The 22611-nt window shown below is 36.9% G+C and overlaps 1 protein-coding gene across 1 annotated transcript in view; it reads left to right on the top strand.

Moving 5' to 3' along the window:
- Window positions 1-22161, top strand: part of mlycd.S (malonyl-CoA decarboxylase S homeolog) — a 34013-nt gene extending 11852 nt beyond the window's left edge. Inside the window, exons 2-5 of the mRNA XM_018260584.2 lie at window positions 58-170; window positions 1305-1461; window positions 5652-5801; window positions 20626-22161. Of these exons, the coding sequence (XP_018116073.1) occupies window positions 58-170; window positions 1305-1461; window positions 5652-5801; window positions 20626-21159 (954 nt within the window). The 3' untranslated portion in view covers window positions 21160-22161. The remainder of the gene's footprint in view (window positions 1-57; window positions 171-1304; window positions 1462-5651; window positions 5802-20625) is intronic.
- Window positions 22162-22611: the final 450 nt, after the last annotated feature.

The raw sequence follows: 22611 nt of genomic DNA on the forward strand, positions 1-22611 counted from the left end.
GAGGAAAGTATGGTTTTATTAATTTATTACTATTAATCAACTTCTTATCTTTTATAGGAAATGAATGGGGTGCTAAAATGCATGCTTTCGGAGTGGTTCTCTGTAGGATTTCTTAACCTGGAGAGGATAACTTGGCAGTCCCCATGCGAGGTGTTGCAGAAGATTAGTGAGTAAGTCACATGGTCAGAATGGATTTATTTGTAGAATTTAAACAACAGTTATGAACAATTGTCTACATAGATTAAATAAAAGCAGCTAGCATTTGAGGTTGATAGAACAAAACTGGTTTTCACTGAAAAGTATTTATGACTAAAAGTTGTAAAAAAGAGAAAAAATTAACACATTTTCTCTTTACCTTTCTGTGTTTTTTTTTAAATTATATCGTGAAGATTGATGGTCATGAAGCAGTGGGGTAGGGTCTATTGTGGGTTGATTAAGGCCATGTTTTTGTGAATTAAACACCCTAGAACAAACTAAGTGGCAGATTTATCAAAGTGGAAATTACAGCTCACCACAGGAAAACTCACTTTCTCTTTATTCTTAATATATTTTTAGAAGCATATTTATAAAAGAGTGGAATTAAGAATTCACAATTTAATAGATACTTTGCTAAAAATCCCAAATAGAAATTTGTATATTTTTTTCTTCTGTGCTCTGACTTCACACTTAGTGAAGCAGTGGGGGTGAAAAGTACAAATATATTAAATATTTTTCAGGTAGGAAGCAGCATAGTGGGCAATTCTACAAAATGAAAATAACTTTGAATATTTAGGGGCCTATTTAATAAGCCTCAAATTTTTTTTCAAGAATTATTATGCTTCAAATCTGCTAAAAATCTGAATCGGAAAATAATCCATCTAAAACCTGTCGAAGTCATGCAAACATCAATGGCAGCTGTCCTTTTAACAACTGGAAGATGTTTTTTGCCTTAATGATTTTCAAGGGATTTGGGCTGTGTAACAATAGTTTTCAGGCAACAATTAGAAAAAAAATTGCACTTTTCCAATTGTCGTACAATTTTGTTGAGACTTTTCTTGCAAGTACAATTTTGGTTCAGATTTTTAAGTAAATTAAGCCATATCATGGTTGGGAGTTAAGTTGAAAAATATTTTTAAAATAATGAGAAAAATTCAAGTTTATATAAATACACCCCTTAAAGTTGTGTTTAGTGATTGTAATGATTATGTATTTATATCTAGTGATCAATTCAGAACAGAAAGAGAAAATAGGGACTTTTCACGTTACACCTTTAAACATGCTGATGTTTATAATTTACTGTTTCACTAATGAGAATATTTTTGCAGGTATGAAGCAGTCCACCCTGTTCGTAACTGGACTGATATGAAGCGCAGAGTTGGTCCATACAGAAGATGCTATATGTTTGCTCACAGTGCAATGCCTGGAGAACCACTAATTGTATTACATGTTGCTCTAATGCAAAATATTTCTGGTAGCATTCAGGTAATTTGCAAATACATCACAGATACTTCACCAAATTATGTAATCCTGTGTTGTTAAAAGTTTAAAAGCTCAATTTAGACTTTGAGGCAGATTTATTTGTAATAATTTCTGCTTTTAGTTGTAGAGTACAGCTTATAAAATCAAAAAAAAAGAAAAAAAACTACTCAGTATGCCCCAATCTTCTCCAAGTATTTTCTTACAATTTATAAGAATGCTGGATGTCTAGGCTTTATCCCCTTGATTATAAGATTGATGAAAATGGTGCTTTTTACAGGAAGTCATCCATCATCAATGTTCCCCTTATGTGGCTAATTAAGGATATACCTTGTCTTAGCTCATTTTATCTGAGCTTTTTGCTTATCTGGTTATGCAGCCTTTCCTGGATGAATGAAGGGTTATTCCAAACTTGAGGTGGGTAGTAAGATGCCATTATAGGAGAACAGGAATAGTTTAATGTATCTGTCAGTCTGTTGATCTACCTCTACTCTACTTCAGTCAGCGGGAAAGAAGTATTTAAATGCACCCCAATTTACCTCTCGCTTCCTACTTTGGTATTTATGCCCTATGTTTGGCTCACTCAGATCCTTTATAGTATCTTTTATTTTTTGAATGTCATTTCGCCTTCAGAGTATCTTTGGAGGCACAAGTCTTTACTACTATAAGGTTGCATGATGTCTTATAGCTATTAAAGAAGCCAAGGAATGTAGGGGACAGCATTTCCTTCCAGCATGTTCCCTAAATACATACCTGTGTGTATATATATTTATTAATGAGCAACCAAAGTATTGTAAAAATGTAAAAAAAAAATCCACACCTGAACTTAAAACTCATACCTGGTTCTGGCTTATAGCCTTTGGAAAGTGCTGGTGGAAAAATGTGCTTTGCGTTTGGAGGGAAGAATGTTGTTACAATTCTTGCCTGTTTCTGTATGACTTTACTGCCTTGTGTCATGGTCTGGGGGAGACTTCACATAACAAAGAAAAAGTCTGACCAGTCAGCAAGACACAATGTAATATCCCACAATTTATACAGTGGACATTTTCCTCGGCTTTATCTAGAATCATATTCCACTTACTGTATATGTTCATGGATGCATGCTAGCATATTGTTGGGTAGCTAGATACCTTAATTGCAAAATAACATAGTATCCATTACATGTTAAATACAGCAAATCTGGAATTATAGAGAAGGCTTCTCTCACTGCTCATTAGCAGAGTTGCAGAGAAACCAAGCCTGTGCTTCTAGGTGGAAAATCTTTGTCTCTTTGACAAACAGCTTTAGATGATAAACACAGAAGAATCCATTCTTCATGATAGGTAGCCAGTAATAACGGACAAATCAAAGCTTGAATGTCATCCAGGGTTTTGCTAGGAACAGGTTGCCATTAAGTAAATAGCAATGTTTTTCATTGCTACCAGATAACTTAAATGTATCTAACTAAAAATATAGACAAGGAAACTTGTTTCCTTAAGAGCAGGGGTCAGCAACCTTTACTATCAAAAGAGCCATTTTGCCCCCTCATCCACTAAAGAAAAATAGTCTGGAGCCACAAAACATAACACAGCTTATACACCTTTAAAAGTTTTAATCTATTTTTAATGTTAACTGTTACAACAACAGAATACAACAAACAGAAGTGCAGTGTGTATGTGTAGGCCTACTTTGAAATAAAATAAACACTGAATAGCCCTATTAAATGCTAGTGTTCTCAACTGTTTAATGTGACCAGGGCCTGATTTACATAGTGGGGGCCCCCTAGGCCCACTGCTGTTCGCCGCCCCTATCCCCACCCCTTTATTAGTACATATTGTCATCATCGAGACCGGAACAATGGGGAATGGACACAGGAAATTTAAAAAAAAAATTGTCCAGCGCATCCCCACTGTTTTTGAACCACTGTGGGTATGGTTGGGCAGCATGTCACCTCAAATCCTGCTTCCCTAGGCCCGGGCCTTGGTGGCCTTTCCACAAATCCGGGCCTGAAGGTGACTTCTATTTCTGAAGCTCCATGCTGATCTTCCCTCTCTTGTCTCGTGTGTGTCCCTCCGGTAAGGATCATGATGAATCATCTTGCTGCGGCTCGGTCTTGCCTATCACTCTATACGTCTATACAGCCCTCACACCTGCTGGCGGCTTCCTGTGTGTGCGACCGCAGTAAGCTAATGGTTGGCTTACTGTGGTTGCACACTCAAGACGCCACTAGCAGGAGCGTGGGCTGTATAATTGACATGGCAGGCAAAGCCACAAGACCGAGCCACAGCAAACAGGATGAAGAGCCGCATGAGGCTCCGGAGCCGCGGGTTGCCTACCCCTGCCTTAAGAGTCTTTACTTGAGTAAGAAGGGAGGAGCAGGAATACAGATTTGATTGTCTTTGGCAATAGGATTCTAGTGAAAAACATATACATTTGAACATATTGTGCAATATTCACATTTTGGGATGGGGGGAGGCGAGGGAAGGAAATGTATTTTTCTGGGGGCAGAAAACAGACTCCCTTTGTTGGGCAAGGTGGCAGGCTTTGACTGTAAAACATTATAAAGTTTCCTTTCCATAAACATGACTTATGAATAATAAACCTTTATGAATACGTGGCTTGGCTTTGCTTGCAGTCACCTCACAAGTATAAAGTGGGATTATCTCTTTCAAAAATAGAGAACCTCTAACTTAGAGCACCAAAGCCTTTGAAAATAACAAAGTATTTTTTTTTCTAATTTGCTATGAAGAGCATTTCACTTCAGTAACTCTTAAAAGCATGTTTGAAACACGCATATTCCTCTCCAGCAGAAAAGACAAGAACTGCAGAATATGTACAAAGGAGTAAAATTGAATAACAATAAAGGTCCTGATCCCTTATAAAGCAGAAGACCTTGCACTGAACCTGACATCATTAGCTCATTTTAGTATTTTTTTTTTATATCCTGGTTTAGACAAGTAGTAGACTAAATGCATGTTAAAAATAACAGTAATGATAATATTTAAAATTCTCCATGACTAAAGATAAAAACAACTTTAGATTATTTTCAAAATTCTGTTTTTTATTTTTTAGTTACAGTATAAATATAGTAATATCAACCGTGAACAAAAAGACATAAAATGTCTACCTCTAAATGCAGTTATGAAAAAAATAAAATGATTTTATACTTATGTGGGGGTTTTTTTTTTTCCATTTATATCAGGTGAAGAGATAGGACCTGATCATTTACATTTTTATTTGGAAATTAATTGTACCTTATGTCTATGAAGATGTTTTACTGGAAGTAACATTTTCTGAAGATTGAATTTTGAATTGTGATGTACTTTAAATTTGCACACCTTCTCCATGTGCCCATAATGTTACTTACTTGCAGCAAAACTACAGTACTGTAAATGTAATTATATTTTAGATCCATATATGAGCTAATATTATCTGCTGATTGGTCCCCTTCAGATTGAGGCTTACTAGTCTGTTTATAGGACCAAACAAGCTGCCTTCCCTGATGAAATCTGTATAAAATCAGCCAAGTTACAGTTAAGGAAGATCCTCATTGATGACTGTTATCAATCATTTCATAATGAGGGACCAGAAGATCAGATGAGCCTGATTTGGAATTTATGGATGAATAAACAGTCAAACAAAGAAGATAGATAGATAGATAGATAGATATGATAGATATGATAGATATGATAGATATGATAGATAAGATAGATCTTAATGTACATGTTTAATTGGGTCTAACTGTTACTGTTATTACACCTTGACTTATTTATAAAGAATTGAGAACCTTATGCATATTAATACAGGTATGGGATCAGTTATCCAGAAACCCGTTCCAAATTATGGAAAGGTCATCAAAACAATCCAAATTTTTACAATTTAGTAATAATTAGTACTAGTAATAATTAATCAGTACTGTGTACTTTATCCAAACTAAGGTATAATTAACCCACATTGGAAGTAAGACCAGAATATTCAGGTTATTTAATGTTAACATGATTTTCTAGTAGGCTTAAGGTATGAAGATCCAAATTATAGAAAGATCTGTTATCTGAAAAACCGCAGGTCCTGAGCAATCTGGATAACAGGTCCCAGACCTGTATGTTATTTTCATTCTCACATTATTTTCACATGTTTGTTGTTCTTAAAAATAACAAAATTATTCAAATTGCATAAATCAAATCATAAAATAATGTTTTACTGCCTCCTTTCTCCAGGCAATTGTAAAAGATATTCCTTCATCTGAGGTTGAAGATGCAAACAAGATAAAATCAGCCATATTTTATTCTATAAGTTTAACACAGCAAGGCCTGCAAGGAGTGGAACTTGGGAACTACCTCATCAAGAGGGTAGTAAAGGAACTGCAGGTTGGTGAATATGGATGGTATCAAACCTAACATTTGTTAATGTAATTCCATTCATCTGGAGAAAGTTAAAAAATGAAACTATAGAACATTTGTGTTTACTCCATTTACCAAAGTGTAGATGATGGGACACTGAATGCAGTTTTTTTTGTTCACAGGTGCATAAAAGATAATTAAATATTTTATGCATAAATCATTGTTCAGTGACTTGATTATTTACAAGTCTTCTGATCTGTTACTATTACTGCCTTTTATTGTTATAGCCCCTCGTGAAGTTAACAAAGAGCTGCTTTGGGTACTGGTGTTAACAAAATAGAGGCTATTAAAATGGCCAAAGCCTTTAATTATGAAAAAATTCGACAACATCCTAGGCTTCGCTGCTTGTTTAATTTTGGCCACATACAGCTTTAGTAGAACCTCTTCTAGGTTCCTTCCATTCAGCATTTTTAAAACGCTGGCTATTGTCCATTAACTGCAATTCTACATACTTTCTCTCAATAGGGCTGGTCAACTGTGGGGACAAAATGGAACCATTTTGGTGGGGCTCCGTAGGTGGAATGTTGCTGGCTGGCACTGGGTTCCAGGGTTGGGTGGGCAAATATTGTCTCTCCCTCTCTCCATGTGACTGCTGCTGTAACCTTGCCTTTTTACCTCTCTCTCATTTGTTCCTTTGACCCCCAGCATTTACATAGTTAAATCAGGTTGACAAAGTCCATCAAGTTTAACCCCTCCAAATGAAAACTTAGCATCCATACACACACCCCTCCATACTTTCACATAAATTATATATACCCATATCTATACTAACTAGTTTAGTATCACAATAGCCTTTGATATTATGTCTGCCCAATAAATTATCCAAGCCACTCTTAAAGTAATAGTGACACTAAAAATTTTATTTCAAAATATTAATCTACATTAAAGGTTACCTATAGGTCATGTTGATCGTTTTTTGCTGATAGTTATACTTTTGCAAGTAATTTTTACTTGAAGTTCCTAAACCTGACTGATTTGCCAACCTGACTGTCCCATCTCAACTTGTCAGTTAGAGTTTCTAATGCTAACAGACTCCTGCTGCACAGATATGGCAGCCCCCGCATAGGGAAAAAAGGGGGTAAGAAAGGTAATGTAAAAGCATCAGGCAGATACTTTTATGGCAAAATTATAAATAACATTCAAAGATAATGTTATGATAGATATTAAAAAAAGTTTATTTTCTGGTGTCAGTATCTCTTTAAAGGCATTAACAGAATCAGCCATTACAACATCACCCGGCAGTGCATTCCACAACCTCACTGTCCTGACTGTGAAGAACCACCTACTTTGCTTCAAATGAAAGTTCTTTTCTTCTAGTCTAAAGGGGTGGCCTCTGGTACGGTGATCCACTTTATGGATAAAAAGGTCCCCTGCTATTTGTCTATAATGTTCTCTAATGTACTTGTAAAGTGTAATCATGTCCCCTCGCAAGAGCCTTTTTTCCAGAGAAAACAACCCCAACCTTGACAGTTTACACTCATAATTTAAGTCTTCCATCCCTCTAACCAGTTTAGTTGCACTTAGTCTCTGCACTCTCTCCAGCTCATTTATATCCCTCTTAAGGACTGGAGTCCAAAACTGCACTGCATACTCCAGATGAGGCCTTACCAGGGACCTATAAAGAGGCAAAATTATGTTTTCATCCCTTGAGTTAATGCCCTTTTTTATGCAAGACAGAACTTTATTTGCTTTAGTAGCCACAGAATGACACTGCCCAGAATTAGACAACTTGTTATATACAAAGACCCCTAGATCCTTCTCATTTAAGGAAACTCACAACACTATTCAGTGTATAACTTGCATTTATATTATTTTTGCCAAAGTGCATAACCTTGCATTTATCAACATTGAACCTCATTTTCCAGTTTGCTGCCCAGTTTCCCAACTTAGACCAATCACTCGCAAAGTGGCAGCATCCTGCATGGAACCTATAGTTCTGCACAATTTAGTATCATCTGCAAAAATAGAAACAGTACTTTACTTTCAATGTCCACCTCCAGGTCATTAATAAACAAGTTGAAAAGAATATTTCATGGCACAATGTGGCCCCCCCCAAACATCTCATGGAGCTAGGCACTGACACGCCATGCAAATTATATGCAGTGTAAGATACTGGCACCTCAAGCACATTATACACAATCCCTTTCTGTATCTTACATCCCACTTTGAACCTGTTCTGTCCAACATTTTTCCTTCCTTTTTTTTCTTGTCATAGCACTTTTCCTCCGATTCATTATGGGGGCGGGCTTGGCCAATTGGGATTTGGAGCTGGCTGGGCCAATTGGGATTTTGGGTGGGCTGGGGTAATTAAGGGATCAGTGTTGCACTGGTGCGGGGCCATCATGAGGCCGGCCCTGTCTGTCTTTGTAATTCAATGAAGTTACAAAAGTTAAACAGTTGAAATGGTAGGCCCCAATGCTTCTGTCTCAGTTATAACTATGTTCAGAATGCCTTTTACAGGTTGTTTAATTTCAGAATTTCTCATGGTTGTAGCTGGATATAACTACAAACAAGCCTTGGAGCTGTTAGCAATTATAAAAACCAATGCTGTTTCTTCGCTTTTTTCCCAATTACCGCACACAGTAAATGTGTTTGTAATCTTTTCTCCATTATTTAACGAACAAAGTACCTTCTTTCTTCCAGCATAACATAATTCCTAATCCATTTGTAGTTTCTTCTTGGTGGCAGTTTTATGTCTTTACTCCCTAACATACTGCATATGTACAAAATACATGCTGAGCATTAGTGGAACTTGGAATGTTATCAAATCGTGGGTAGCTAACTTCAGCAGTGAAAGGCATATGTTATTTGCTATGGTATAACTGCTATCCTACTGTTACAATCTAATTTATATGTTCTTCTATGCAAGTAACACACTGACACATTACTAAGTCTCACATGCATTAAAATAAATGATTGCATCCTTTTAATGGGTAAAAGAGCTTTTCTTTTTTCCTTGCTCTAATTTACCTGTTCAATGTGTGAAACTTAGAACAGGGTCTACTGAACTCAGTTTTCTCAAGAGATTGTATCATCTGGTGCAATATTTGTATATGTGCTTGAATGGACCAATTGTAATAAGTTAAGTGTACATATGCTATAGCTTTGAAATCATTTGGAAAATACAATAGCAGGTAAATGCAATACTGCATATGATATAACCACAGTAAACGTTGTGAGGCCTATTTGATTCACATTCACTGATCCATCTTTCAACCACCATATTAGAAAAGTCAACTTACAAAATAAAGGTTCTGTAAAACATACATTTACATACAATTTTACTGTTACCCTTCATGTGTTCATTGCATGATTGCTTAAAGTAACATGCAGCATAAAGCCTTTTGAAAACAAAATGTATTTGCATGCCCCATGCCATATCATCATCATGCTCCGTGCCATATCAAGCCATGTACATAGGATTGCCTTTGACTCTCACATAAGGCATTATGGGTGGAGAGATGCAAATCACTCCTATGTCCCTTTGGCCAACTATGAATACAGAACTGCTGTTTTTATAGCACAGATACAGCCTAATGGTTCAGAGCCATATCTCCAAACTTGCAGACTGCTTGTTTCGATCCTGTTAGATCTCATCAGTGCAAATTGTTGCAACATGGTTTCTGAGTGGGTAGGACTTGCAGAGTAGTGAAGCAGAGAACCTAACCTGGTTAGGGTGAGATGGGCTAAAAGGAGCCAAATAGCCCTTGCATTGATTCGCTATTCCACAAGTAATACCCACTCAGAAGCCGTTCCAATATCTTGCACTGATGAAATCTAAAAAAAAGAAAAGCTGCACTTGATGAAAAAAAAACAACTTGCTAACCGTTAAACCGGAATTAGGGATGCACTGAATCCAGGATTCGTTCAGGATTCGGCCTTTTTCATCAGGATTTGGATTAGGCCGAATCCTTCTGCCCGGCTGAACCGAATCCTAATTCGCTTATGCAAATTAGGTGCAGGGAGGGAAATCGTGTGACTTTTGTCACAAAGTAAGGAAATAAAAACATGTTACCGTTCCCACCCCTAATTTGCATATGGGTTCGGTATTTGGCAGAATCTTTCACGAAGGATTGGGAATCCATTATTATTTGGGGCTATGTGGCAGTCAGTGCCACAGAAAACATTGTACATCAGCCAATAAGATAAAACTGAATTGGGGAAGGCCCCTACAAAAGGGAATGATCCTAAGTGTTGTGACACACAGGGAGATAAGTCGCCAAGCGATAAATCTTCGATACTGTGGACGACTAATCTCCCTGAAATGCCTTCCTACTGGTAAGAGTGTGAATCGCAGGTGGGATGGCATATGTGTCGTTCCGGTTTTATGAAATCACCCGAAGTTTTCTTGTGAGGCGATTTCGAAAAATTAAGCTATGCACATGCCATACCACCGGCAGTGGTTTGCATGTTTTTTTTAACATACTGATTCCTTACTTATGTTTCTGATAAATTTGAAGTTAGGTCTCCAAGTAAGTGATTACTCACCACATAAAGGAAGTGGCCCACGTGCACCGCCCTGAGCCCTCAGCACGGGGTGCGTAACGCGTAAGGCTGTGGACACAGTAAACTCTTTTTTACTTTGAACAAATTGCATGGTGGAAGTTTGCCTTCATTCAGTGCCTGCTACAAATAACTTATTTATGTTTGCTTACCAAATTATTTAGTTTGGCAAGGGGTGACCAAACATTCAACTGTAGACATAGTGGCACGTTTCTAAAAAGCTGGACGTTGTCACTACCCCAATAAAAACAGGCATATGGGCATTAATGAGCGCAGCCTTGAATGAATAGGGCATAGCTGTATGTACAAATGGTTATGGAGAAATGGCTTGCATGGTCTGCCATCATTGTTTGATGAAACTGTACAGCATTGTTTTGCATCAGTTAAAAGGGACGTCCTGGCTTCTGCCACAAATTGTATAAGTCTTAGCCACTTTTCAATTCTTTAATGGGCTTTAAAGCTTTTGCAACACTGTTAAAGCATAACTTTTTTTCATAGGTTGGCAGGTTTTGTTTTTAGTGTTCCTTTGAAAAGCAGTTTACTAAGATGACGCATTTATACGTTTTGCTGATATTAAACTCCTTTTTTGTTTTGATCCTACATTCCGAGGTCTCATTCTGGCACAGTTCTCTAAGAAGCCTTTCTTTTGCTCATCATCTATGAAATGAGCATACGTATGGCTCTCTGAATAGGTGCTGTGCAGGAATAAGTGGGTGCTGTTATGCAGCTGTAGTTCTTGCTGAAGGGAAATGGAAAAAGCAATTGATGCAGATGTTCAGCTCTCAGCTGACAGCAGATTCTTAGATAATTGCATTGGCCTTACAGGCCAAACCCATCCACTGTTGTTGTTCAACCCTAAATTATCCAGGACATTAGTAGAAATAAAATATCCATCTGTGGATGTGTGACATTTTTTAAAAATTACCTCAAAGCTTCCAGTCTACAGCATCATATCTCCCACATAGCATTAGGCAACCAGATAAAACAGCCTAAATATGAATGCCTGGGGTCCACTTAACAGTTTGATGTCTGAAATGCATAGGTTTACCTACTGTATGTGTACAGATCTAAAAAGTGTGTAAAAGTATGTGTAGTGTGTGTGTAAATGCATAAAGAAAGGCCACCTACCGTGTCTGTGTACAGGGGGGTCCTTGGCAACATTGAGGGTCTCAGGATCGAAGAGCCTGCACAGCGGGAAATGAGTGGGGGGCACTGGAGGTCGGTCCTGCAACAACCTGTGACAGGTGCATGTGGAGGAGGCAAAAGTCTGGTCCTGCTACCATCGCAATGCAGGACCATCCTTGAAGCCCCCTTGGCTCGTTGCCTAGGGAGTTCCGTCCCTGCCTAACCCTAGGGCTCTCCTATTCATATTAAAGTCTCTTCAAATCAGTGCATGGTAATTTGGACCCTAGCAACCAGATTGCAAACTGGAGAGTTGCTAAATAATAAACTAAATAACTCAAAAGCCACAAATAATAATAAATGAAAATCAAATGCAAATTTTCTTAGAATATCTCTTTTTACATCATACTAAAGTTAATGTAGCAGTGAACATCACTTTTGAGATATATCACTTTTGAGATATTATATGGCCAGAGGAATGTTTTACTTTGGTAAAGAAAAAAAATACTTTTTCAGAGACTGTACTAGAAATATAATCAGATACAGGTAAAACCTATTTACCGTAATACAAAAAATAGAGGCAAGATATTCAAAAGTGAAATCAAAGAGAATGCACTGCTTGCTTTCTGTTAAATTACCCTCTAATAAACAAATACATTTTGTTTCCACTTAAACATGTTCTTCTGTTGTTCATCATGAGGTCTAACTCATTACATGCACAATCATTGTCCTCTAGACTACTGAGAAGCTAAATGCATTTGGAGATAGGACAGGTGACCTGTATCATAACCTCATAATATTACATTAAGTTGAAAGTGCCCATATTGTGAATATAATGTAGGCCAATCCACATGTCTATTGAGTTAGTCTATTTCAGATGGCTATTGTTCATTTCCCAGTAAGCAAAAACCAGGTTTTACAGTTATACCTTAATGCTGTAAATGCTTTTTTAAAAGAAACCGAAGTAAATCATCGCATTACCCAACATCTTTTATTAGTTGAATCAAAAACAGATACTTTATTTTAAACACAGGCCTTTTAACATTTTTATCTGATATCTGAGGTTACAAAAACCTGTCCAAAACATTGAGGTAATAAGCAAAAGTTTAATTTTAAATCTAAGGATTGCAGAACTTTGTTCTTCTAATCGGTGATTATTTCCAGCTCCCTGTCTTGTAAAGTATGGTATGATTAGTGTGTCTTGTTACACTCTTCACATAACCCTACTGTGCATTTCTCTTCTCGTATGCTGGATATATGCAGTACAGGTATGGGACCTGTTATCTGGAAACCTGTTATCCAGAAAGCTCCGGATTACGGAAAGGCCATCTCCCATAGACTCAATTTTATACATTTCCCTTTTTATATTTCCCTTTTCTCTGTAATAATAAAACAGTACCTTGTACTTGATCCAAACTAAGATATAATTAATCATTATTAGAAGCAAAGCCAGCCTGTTGGGGGGTTTATCTAATGTTTACATGATTTTCTAGTAGTCTTAAGGTATGAAGATCCAGATTACAGAAGGATTTATTATCCGGAAAACCCCAGGTCCTGAGCATTTTGGATAGCAGGTCCCATACCTGTACTTATTGTGGGTGTGGAACTTTATAGCATGGAACACATTCTGCATCTGTTGCTGAATCAATCAGCAACTACCCTGATTTTCAAGTTTCCCCTCCCAATTTTTTTGTGGCCCCACCAATATACAGTATATAATGTGTAATATATTTCCCTGGTTTTACCTTTTTCCAGATTTTACACCATATTTTTCTGCTAAATAGGGGTTCTACTGAAATAGTAATTGATGGACAGTATACTACAAAGTGTCATCTTAAAACAATCAATATCTTAGAATCCTCATTGAAAAACATTGTTGTAGAAACCATTAGGTCACCCAAAACAAAATAAATTTGACGTTTAGTATTAAATATGATTAAATCTTATTCAATATAAAGTGAACATGACTTGACTTAAAAAAAATGTGATGCTTTATTACATGAAAATGATCAAACATTACAGTGTTTTTCTTGTTTGCAAAGGATGGCATCAGCCTTGAATGCACTACAGTATGCATTTAATACTAATCTGCTTCTTATATTAAAATTTAGTTTTCCATAGGGGCAAGCAACATCATTTTTAATTGCTTTTTTAGAGCAACAATAAAACCCCAATATACAAGAATATTGTTTAGCAACTGATACAGACTGGATTTGTGATGGACCTAGCCAGTCTGAAGAGATTCCCTAAATAACACCATGCACAATTTCATCTTTGAGTTGCCACTGAACATTCAGCTTTATGATAACTTGACTGTATCTCTGGGAAACATACAATTAAGCTCTGTGGTTCAAGGTTTGATTACAGACAGAGCTATATTTGCAAGGAGTTTGTGTGTTCTCATCATAGGTTTCTGCTGGTTAATTTGGTTTTCTTTTGAATTCCATAAACCTAAATGTAGATTAATTGGACCGTATACTCCACTGGAGCAGGGGCTAAAGTGAATTTTGTATAATTGTTGATGAATATGTGGGTGCTATGCAAACTATAATAAGATGATAATGACACTTAACTTTTCATTTAAAAACCTGTGATGTGTAGTTTTTAATAAAAAATACTGTAAACTTTGAGTCTTTCTTCTCCCCTAGCTCTCCGGAGCCTACTAGTAGTGGGCTGATTTCCTTTAAAACTAATTTCCTTTTTCTCTGTAATAATAAAACAGTACATTGCACTTGATCCCAACTAAGATATCATTAATCCTTATTGGAAGCAAAACCAGCCTATTGGGTTTATTTAATGTTTCCAAGATTTTCTAGTAGACTTAAGGTATGAAGATCCAAATTACAGAAAAATCCATTATCTGGAAAACCCCAGGTCCCGAGTATTCTGGTTAACATGTCCGATACCTGTATTAATCAGGAAGTATCACTTTGCATTCAGTGTGAATTTTATCATTTATTGTGATACAAAATGCATTATGTCACTGCACTCGGGCTTAGGTTTATCATTTGTGAAATTCTTATGTTCATAGCATATTGTACTTCCCTATATTTGTTCCCATTCTTGTCAAAATGTGGTTATGATTCGCCTGCTCAGCAAATACAAAATCTGACACTTAGGGGCAGATTCATTAAGGGTCGAATTTCGAAGTTAAAAATACTTCGAAATTCGACCCTCGAATTGAAATCCTTCGACTTCGAATATCGAAGTCGAAGGATTTAGCGCTAATCCTGCGATCGATCGATCGAAGGATTTTTCGTTCGATCGAACGATTAAATCCTTCGAATCGAACGATTCGAAGGATTTTAATCCAACGATCGAAGGAAAATCCTTCGATCAAAAAATCACAGGCAAGCCTATGGGGACCTTCCCCATAGGCTAACATTGACTTCGGTAGGTTTTACCTGCCGAAGTAAAGGGTCGAAGTTTTTTTTAAAGGGCAAGTACTTCGACTATCGAATGGTCGAATAGTCGAACGATTTTTCGTTCGATTCGTTCGATTTCGTTCGAATTCGAACGAATTTAACCAATTCGATGGTCGAAGTACCAAAAAAATACTTCGAAATTCGAATTTTTTTCATTCGAATCCTTCACTCGAGCTTCATGAATCGGCCCCCTAGAGATAGAAAAGAAGCTGCAGTCTAAGGTCAGGCCTTGGTTAGAGCTGTTTTTAATGGTGGTTGGGTTTTTGACAGCCAACTAAATATTTATGGATCTCCACCAGAAGCCTTGTCAACAAATGTGCCTACCACATTTGCTAGCCATATAGCAGTATACTCTTGTGAATACTGTTTGCTGAAAATGTCTGCAAAGAATAAATGACTTCATTCAGACATGCAATGCAATGTACTTTCTTTTCCATGAAAAGAGATCAATCTTCTTTTTTCGCAGCTCTCAAAGCCATCATAACTATTGTACTTCTGTACCAAAGGCACTATCAATTGGGATTCTGTAATCCTCAAAGTCACAAATGATGTTAAAGCTTTGCTTATAGGCCGCTTGTTCAGATCAGTGACTTTAACTGCCTACATCCCAGCCACGTCTTGCCTTAGCATGGTAAAATGTGTGCATTAAAAACAAATTGCTCAGAAAGTGGTTACAGTTATGTCTTTCAATTAAAATTAAATAATGTACATAATATGCATTTCTGAACAATCATTTTTGTATCACTTCTAACCTGAGAGAAGTGGAAACAGTACAAACTTATTTTAGAAAGAGTTTATCCTCATATATAATAGAGATATGAACACATACTTGGTGATTTTCTAGCAGACTTAAAGTATGAAGATCCAAAGTTGCTTCATCTGGTTAGTGCACCCTCATACCCACCCCTTTAAATTAACGGTGGCCCTATGTCCTTGTTTTTTATTAATTCTTGGTTTGGGCAATTTCTCTCTCTTAAAAGCCACAAATGCTAGTGGCAGGGGAGGCTTTAGCCTTTTTATCGAAACCAACGCCTGTGAGACACTCATTAGATCTGCTGCACTTATCACTTGGTTACACTTCTACACTAATTCACATACAATACACCTATTACACTCCCCATTTAGCTTTTCCTTTTTCATTTCTGTTCACATCTATACCCACACCTGTACTTATACCTATACTCACACACATACACACTCACATACACAGTGTGCAACTATAGATACAACTTTACTTTACCTTATTATAGTCTCTTTATTATCACATTTTTTTTAAAAAAATGGACGTTGGTTTGGACAGTCTCTCTTTTAAAAGCCGCATATGCAGGTGGCGGGGGAGGATCTAGTCCACAGATTGAAACCAAGCTTCAGGAAATTTTTACTCCAGGTAATGCTGTTAAGCAGAGAGGTATATGACCTTTTATATTTTGATCACAGTTAAACAAGTTAGGGACCACTGTATGGGGTTTACCTTGACGTGGTATGGTGGCTTATCAACTTTATGATCATAACTTTGTAACAAAAAAAACTGTTTTTCTTTCCCTTTTTAAATACATGCACTTGCATATTCATTGAATCATTTAGACGGGATTATTGTACTTAAATATGTTTTTATATGGCCTTAGGAGTGCACCCACAACCCTCCTTTTTTGTACTTAAATCATAGTAGCTGAGGCTAAAAAGAAAACATTTGTCAAGTTCAACCTTTTTCCTAGAAAAACCTACCTACCTGCTAGTTGATCACAAGAGGCATAGGCTAAAAAAAGTTTGGTGCTACTTGCTTGTTTTCTTGCTCAGAGTCCCAGACAAATAACTTGTATGGGGGCCGCATGGTGGCCCTGGATATGTGGCAGGTGCAATGTATAAGCTGATTCCAGTATATCAAAGAACAATTTTCTTTCATTGTGAAGCAAAACCAATAGTGATGTGGTACATATAAGAAGTTAATATCCTGGATTCGGGTAAAGATTCATCTTTTAATACAGCCATCATCCTAAGAAGAATGCTGATTCAACAATAATATTTTGCAGAAAGCTTAAATTGGAAACATAGGAGTCGGTTAAAACTTAAACTATGATATATAAAGGGCTAGTACAAGATTCCAGTCATGAGAATGTTTAAAATTAAAACCTAGCTACTGCAAAAGAATCTGGGCTGGCTAAAAAAGATGCAATATTTTCCCAGGGTTGCTTGTAGTGCCCAATTCAAACAGCCATCAATAAATTCTATAGGGCTAAATGTTTGCTGTGGGTTATTAGAATGTGTTGCACCTATTGTTACTGTATAAGACCCCTATTGCTTCATAAAGAGCTGTTTTGTTGCTATCCCTCTTTATGTTTTTATATTTTGTATATGACATTAATATTATATGAGTTCAGTGATGAAAGACGTTACAGACATCAGACCCCTTGGGACCTGAGTTTTGCTGGATTAGGGGTTTCGCTATAATTTGGATTACCATACAATTAATACTTAAAAATAAACAATAATGTAGATTGACCTGCACTCCTTTTAAACAATTTATTAATTTCCCCACTCGTTTACAAAACAGAGCAATATACTGATGCACTGACTTATATCAAAGAAGTACAAAAGTCTTACTTTTTTGTCTTGACGTTGCCTGGTTGTCTAACCTAATAAATTAAATTTTTCACTTCACAACTATGAGGTCCTGTATCAGTATTTTTTTCCTGGATGTCTATGTAACTCCTGGCAAGGGTTTCCGGTCTGCTTTGCACCCACTTCATAAGTTCTTAAAAGGTGTTTGAAGCACACACAACTTTTACTACTTTGGTTACTTTTTTTGTCCGCTAATGACTATTGACTAATTACTAGTTCATTTTTTTTAGTATATTGCTGTTTTTGGATACTTAAAACAATAAAACTAAACATTGACAAAACCTAATAGGATTGTTTTGCAACCTGGGTTGATGTTCACTTAGTTACCATCATGTACAAGGTACTGATTTATTATCTTAAAATGGACTCTATGTCAAATGGGATCTTTGACATAGAGTCCTTGACCTTTAATACATAGGCCTCCATATGTAACTGACATATGTAAAAAGAAAATGCAGATGATTAGCAATTAAAGATTTAGAGAATTTTTATATTCTTACATATGGGCCTTCACCATTTGCTGTTTTGGTAGCATTGGTGATAAGGATGCACCGAATCCACTATTTTGTAATTTGGTAGAACCCTGAATCCTTTGTGAAAGATCTGGCCGAATACAGAACCAAATACTAATTTGCATATACAAGTAAGAGGTGGGAAGAGAAAAGAAAACCGAGAGCTGCACAATCGGTTAAACGTTTTCTACTTCCCTGTTTTGTGCCGAAAAGTCATGTAATTTTAAGGATTCTGATTTATTTGGCCAGGCACGAAGATTCGGCTGAATCATGCTGAAAAAGACTTAATACCAAACGAATCCTGAATTTGGTGCATCTCTGTTTGGTAGCAGTACCAAAACAATTTGGATATGGTTACTAAAACTTTGTATTGCTTTGACTATGTACCAAAGGTTTCTGTCAATATTTACAGATAGAGGCCCATTTATGAAAGGTTGAATTTCGAATTCTTGTGAATTTTTTTTACAAATATGAATATGCTGAAAATTTGATTGGGTGGTTATTTAAGAAAAATGTAAACATCCAAAAACGTCTGAAAACTCGAATCAAATTTGAATTGAATGTACCGTATATACTCGAGTATAAGCCAACCCTAGTATAAGCCGAGGTACCTAATTTTACCTACGAAAACTGGGAAAACTTATTGACTCTAGTATAAGCCTAGACACAACTACAGCCCTGTCTCCCAGCAGCGCACATTCTGCCAAAGCGACCCCCCCAGTGATCAACTGGACTTCTTTGCAAAGTTGATGGTGACAGAGAATTGCAAAACGGATTACTGTGTGCATTGTCTCACTGTCCCACTACCATGTGCAGAGGGTGCTGTTTGATATTGCCATCACTGTTAATCTTTCATATAACCAACAGAGGGCGCTGTGTGATATTGCAGTCACTGTTATTCTTTCATATAACCAACAGAGGGCCCTGTGTGATATTGCAGTCACTGTTAATCTTTCATATAACCAACAGAGGGCACTGTGTGATATTGCAGTCACTGTTATTCTTCCATATAACCAACAGATGGCGCTGTGTGATATTGCAGTCACTGTTATTCTTTCATATAACCAACAGAGGGTGCTGTGTGATATTGCAGTCACTGTTAATCTTTCATATAACCAACAGAGGGCGCACTGTTATTCTTTCATACAACCAACAGATGGCGCTGTGTGATATTGCAGTCACTATTATTCTTTCATATAACCAACAGATGGCGCTGTGTGATATTGCAGTCACTGTTATTCTTTCATATAACCAACAGAGGGCGCACTGTTATTCTTTCATATAACCAACAGAGGGCATTGTGGGATATTGCAGTCTCTCCCTAAGTGTACTGTTGGTATAGGAATGATTAAAAGTGACTGCAATCTCAGCTACTCGGGTCGGGTACCGCTGACCCGAGTATAAGCCAAGGTAGACTTTTTCAGCACATTTTGGATTGCCTTGAAAACTCGGCTTATACTCGGGTACGGTAACTAAACTCGAATCAAGTTTTCTATCTGAAAAAACTCGAATGTCATGAAGGCTATTAACATCTTTAAATGGGTCACTGGACCTCTCCCATTTACTTATTCATGAACTCGGCAGGTTTTAGGTGGCGAGTAGTCGAATTATTCCAAGGGTAAAGGTTTAATAAATCTCTAATTCAAATCGAGTTTGGATTATTCCCAATTCTAATTTGTGAGTTTTGAAAAAAAAAACAATTAGAAAATTCAAATTTACTATTCAATCCAATAAATCAATAAATCAATTCAATAAATTTGCTCCGTAATATAAGTCATTACAGTCCACTAATCACAATGAAAAAACAAGGTTGGGGGGGAAGTCTGCATATACTGTAAGATAAGACAAAAGACATGTAAGTGTCGGGCAACTTAATATAGACAACATACTTAAATGCACACAACTCTACGTTTTGACCTGCAACTGCCTTATCCGCTACTTGCCCATTAAAGGGAATGTCCACTCGAAAAACATTGGTTTGCCTTATAAGGGAGCTAGTACACGGGCAGATTCAGGGGGATTTAGTAGCCTGGCGACTAATCGCCTCTTCTGCGGGGCGACAATCTCCCTGAACTGCCTTCCGCCTGCTATAATAAGAAAACGCCAGCGCCAATGCATTCCCGGTGCTTCGATTTCCGAAGTTGCCTCACGAGGAAACTTCGGGCGACGTCGGAAATCGAAGCACCGCAAGATTGTCGCCCCTCAGAAGAGGCGATTAGTCGCCAGGCGACCAAATATCCTCGAATCTGCCCGTGTGCTAGTTCCCTAAATGAAAAATGTCATCCTGGGAGACTCTCTACATGCCCTGAACTTAGAAAAAAAGACAGCTGTATGTTAGTATACACAGAGGCATATTAGACTATAAACTGCATATTGCATCAATAAAGATTTTTGTAATTTTTATAAATTATTGTAATTTTTATTAATTTTCTGTTGGACAATCTACTTTGGAGTGCCAACCCTGTTTTGGTTTAATATCCAATACCAAAATAATTAAATAATTAACCCGTTTTACCTTATTACGCTATTTGGCTAATAATAACAAGGTCGGATATACTGTAGTGGGTTATTGCCTTCAATACAGACTAACAGATTTTTTGTATTTTTCAGGTAGAGTTCCCTCAAATTTTAGAGTTCTCAAGTCTTTCTCCAATCCCAGGCTTTACAAAATGGATGTTGGGGGCTCTGAGCTCTCAGATTAAAGAGTCTGGTAGACCAGAGATGTTTACAGAAGCGGAATGCAAAGATATAGAGGACATCACAGGTGGACCTTTCTCTGAATCTTTAAAACGCCTTTTCACAAGCAATGAATGGATGAGGTGTGAAAGACTAGTGAATGCTTTAGAGACACCTCTGATGAGGCTTTGCGCTTGGTACCTGTATGGTGAAAAACATCGAGGCTTTGCCCTAAATCCAGTTGCTAACTTTCATCTTCAAAACGGGGCTGTTTTGTGGCGACTTAACTGGATGGCAGACACCAGTCCTCGTGGAGGAAATGCTTCCTGCGGGATGATGGTGAATTATCGCTACTTTCTGGAAAACACTAGCACAAATAGTGCTAAATACTTGAGAATGAAATACATAGAGGCCTCCGATCAAGTACTGAATCTGGTGTCTCAGTTTAAAATGAACAGCAAATTATGATCACTACTAAGACTCCAAAAAAAAAAACATTAAAACGAAATGAATGATAGCTCAATCTATTGTATACAGTATAAGTTATTGTCAATAGTTGTCTTCTAAACCTTCTGACCTGTAGAGTGAAATTCTCTGCACAGAACAGAAAAAATACATTTAGCTCCTGTGCCATATTGTTTCTCATGGTGACTTGTCTTGGATCATTCCAGTAAAACCACGATTTGGCTCAAAGGTAAAACCTGAAATATGTTTTTTTTATATTGATACTGCAGATTCTAACAGTGAACAGTGCTTAGATGATTAAATCTATAGTTCCTGAGACTACAGGGGCTACTAACACAAGCTCCAGCCAATCGGCTTTACAGGCTGAATCCACAAGTTATTTTGTTCAACCAGGGAAGCATTATATGCCTATATTTTCTACTGTTTTCATATGTAGATTTGGTTGTTTTAAAAGAAATCAAGGTTTGGTTTACATAGCCACTGTTTTTCAGGTCTACAAAAAAAGACGCACACTAAACTTTGAATCTATCACTCTAGAAAACATTTGTTTCTGAGTTGGCAAATCACCTTGGACAACACATTAATATTTATAGTTACCATAATACATGTGCGTTATGTCCAAGATATCCATTTGTAGAAATTAGCTTAAAACTTTACACATTTATTAACATCTTCAAAGTTTTACTTTTTTCACTTCTGGAGGTTTTAACAAAATACTAACACTATTTTTTAAGTGCAAATAGTGTGTGTGTTCAAAAAATAAAAAAAAACAGACTTGAGAAGTTGCTGATTCAAGCAAATGAGCCATAGCATGAAGGGACTGCAGTGAGGCTTTGTATTGCTGCAGAATAGATATGACTCTTTATAAGCATCTGATCAAAATAGACGTTTGTGGTGTGTGATATATCTGTAAATACCCATGAGCAGATAGAATTCTTAAAGATAAAATATAAACAGTAATTTATTATTTTACCCTTCTGTAATAAATCAGAAGTCGACATTAAACTCTGTACTGTGTGCTTTTTTTTTTGTTTAGTTTCTGGCTTGTGCAGTTTTTTGACCAGGCAAATACTATTAATACAATATTACAATAATATATGTTTTCTCCAAAATAAATGGCAAGTCGAAGCCTACTGCACTTGTGCTAAGTATAACTTGCAAATAGAACTCCTTTACCATTATTAATCTGTTAATCGCTGGTTTTCTGCTCCCATCTCGAGTATTTGACTTGAATACAATGCTTGTGGCAACCAAAGACTTTTCCCCCTCCACAGCACAATTCATAACAAGAACAATTAGAATGTATTGTTTTGGTATTTACAAGATAAACATTCACTAGATTTGCAAGCAAGATGTGTAAGAGAAGCCATCATTGGGAAGGACTGGTTTAAGGGATCTGAATCCATGTTTGGTGATCTTGATCGAGAATAAAGGTAAGTTTGCACAGAGGATTGT

The sequence above is a fragment of the Xenopus laevis genome, chromosome 4S (genome assembly GCF_017654675.1).
Source record: "Xenopus laevis strain J_2021 chromosome 4S, Xenopus_laevis_v10.1, whole genome shotgun sequence".
In the NCBI taxonomy this organism is placed as follows: Eukaryota; Metazoa; Chordata; class Amphibia; order Anura; family Pipidae; genus Xenopus; species Xenopus laevis.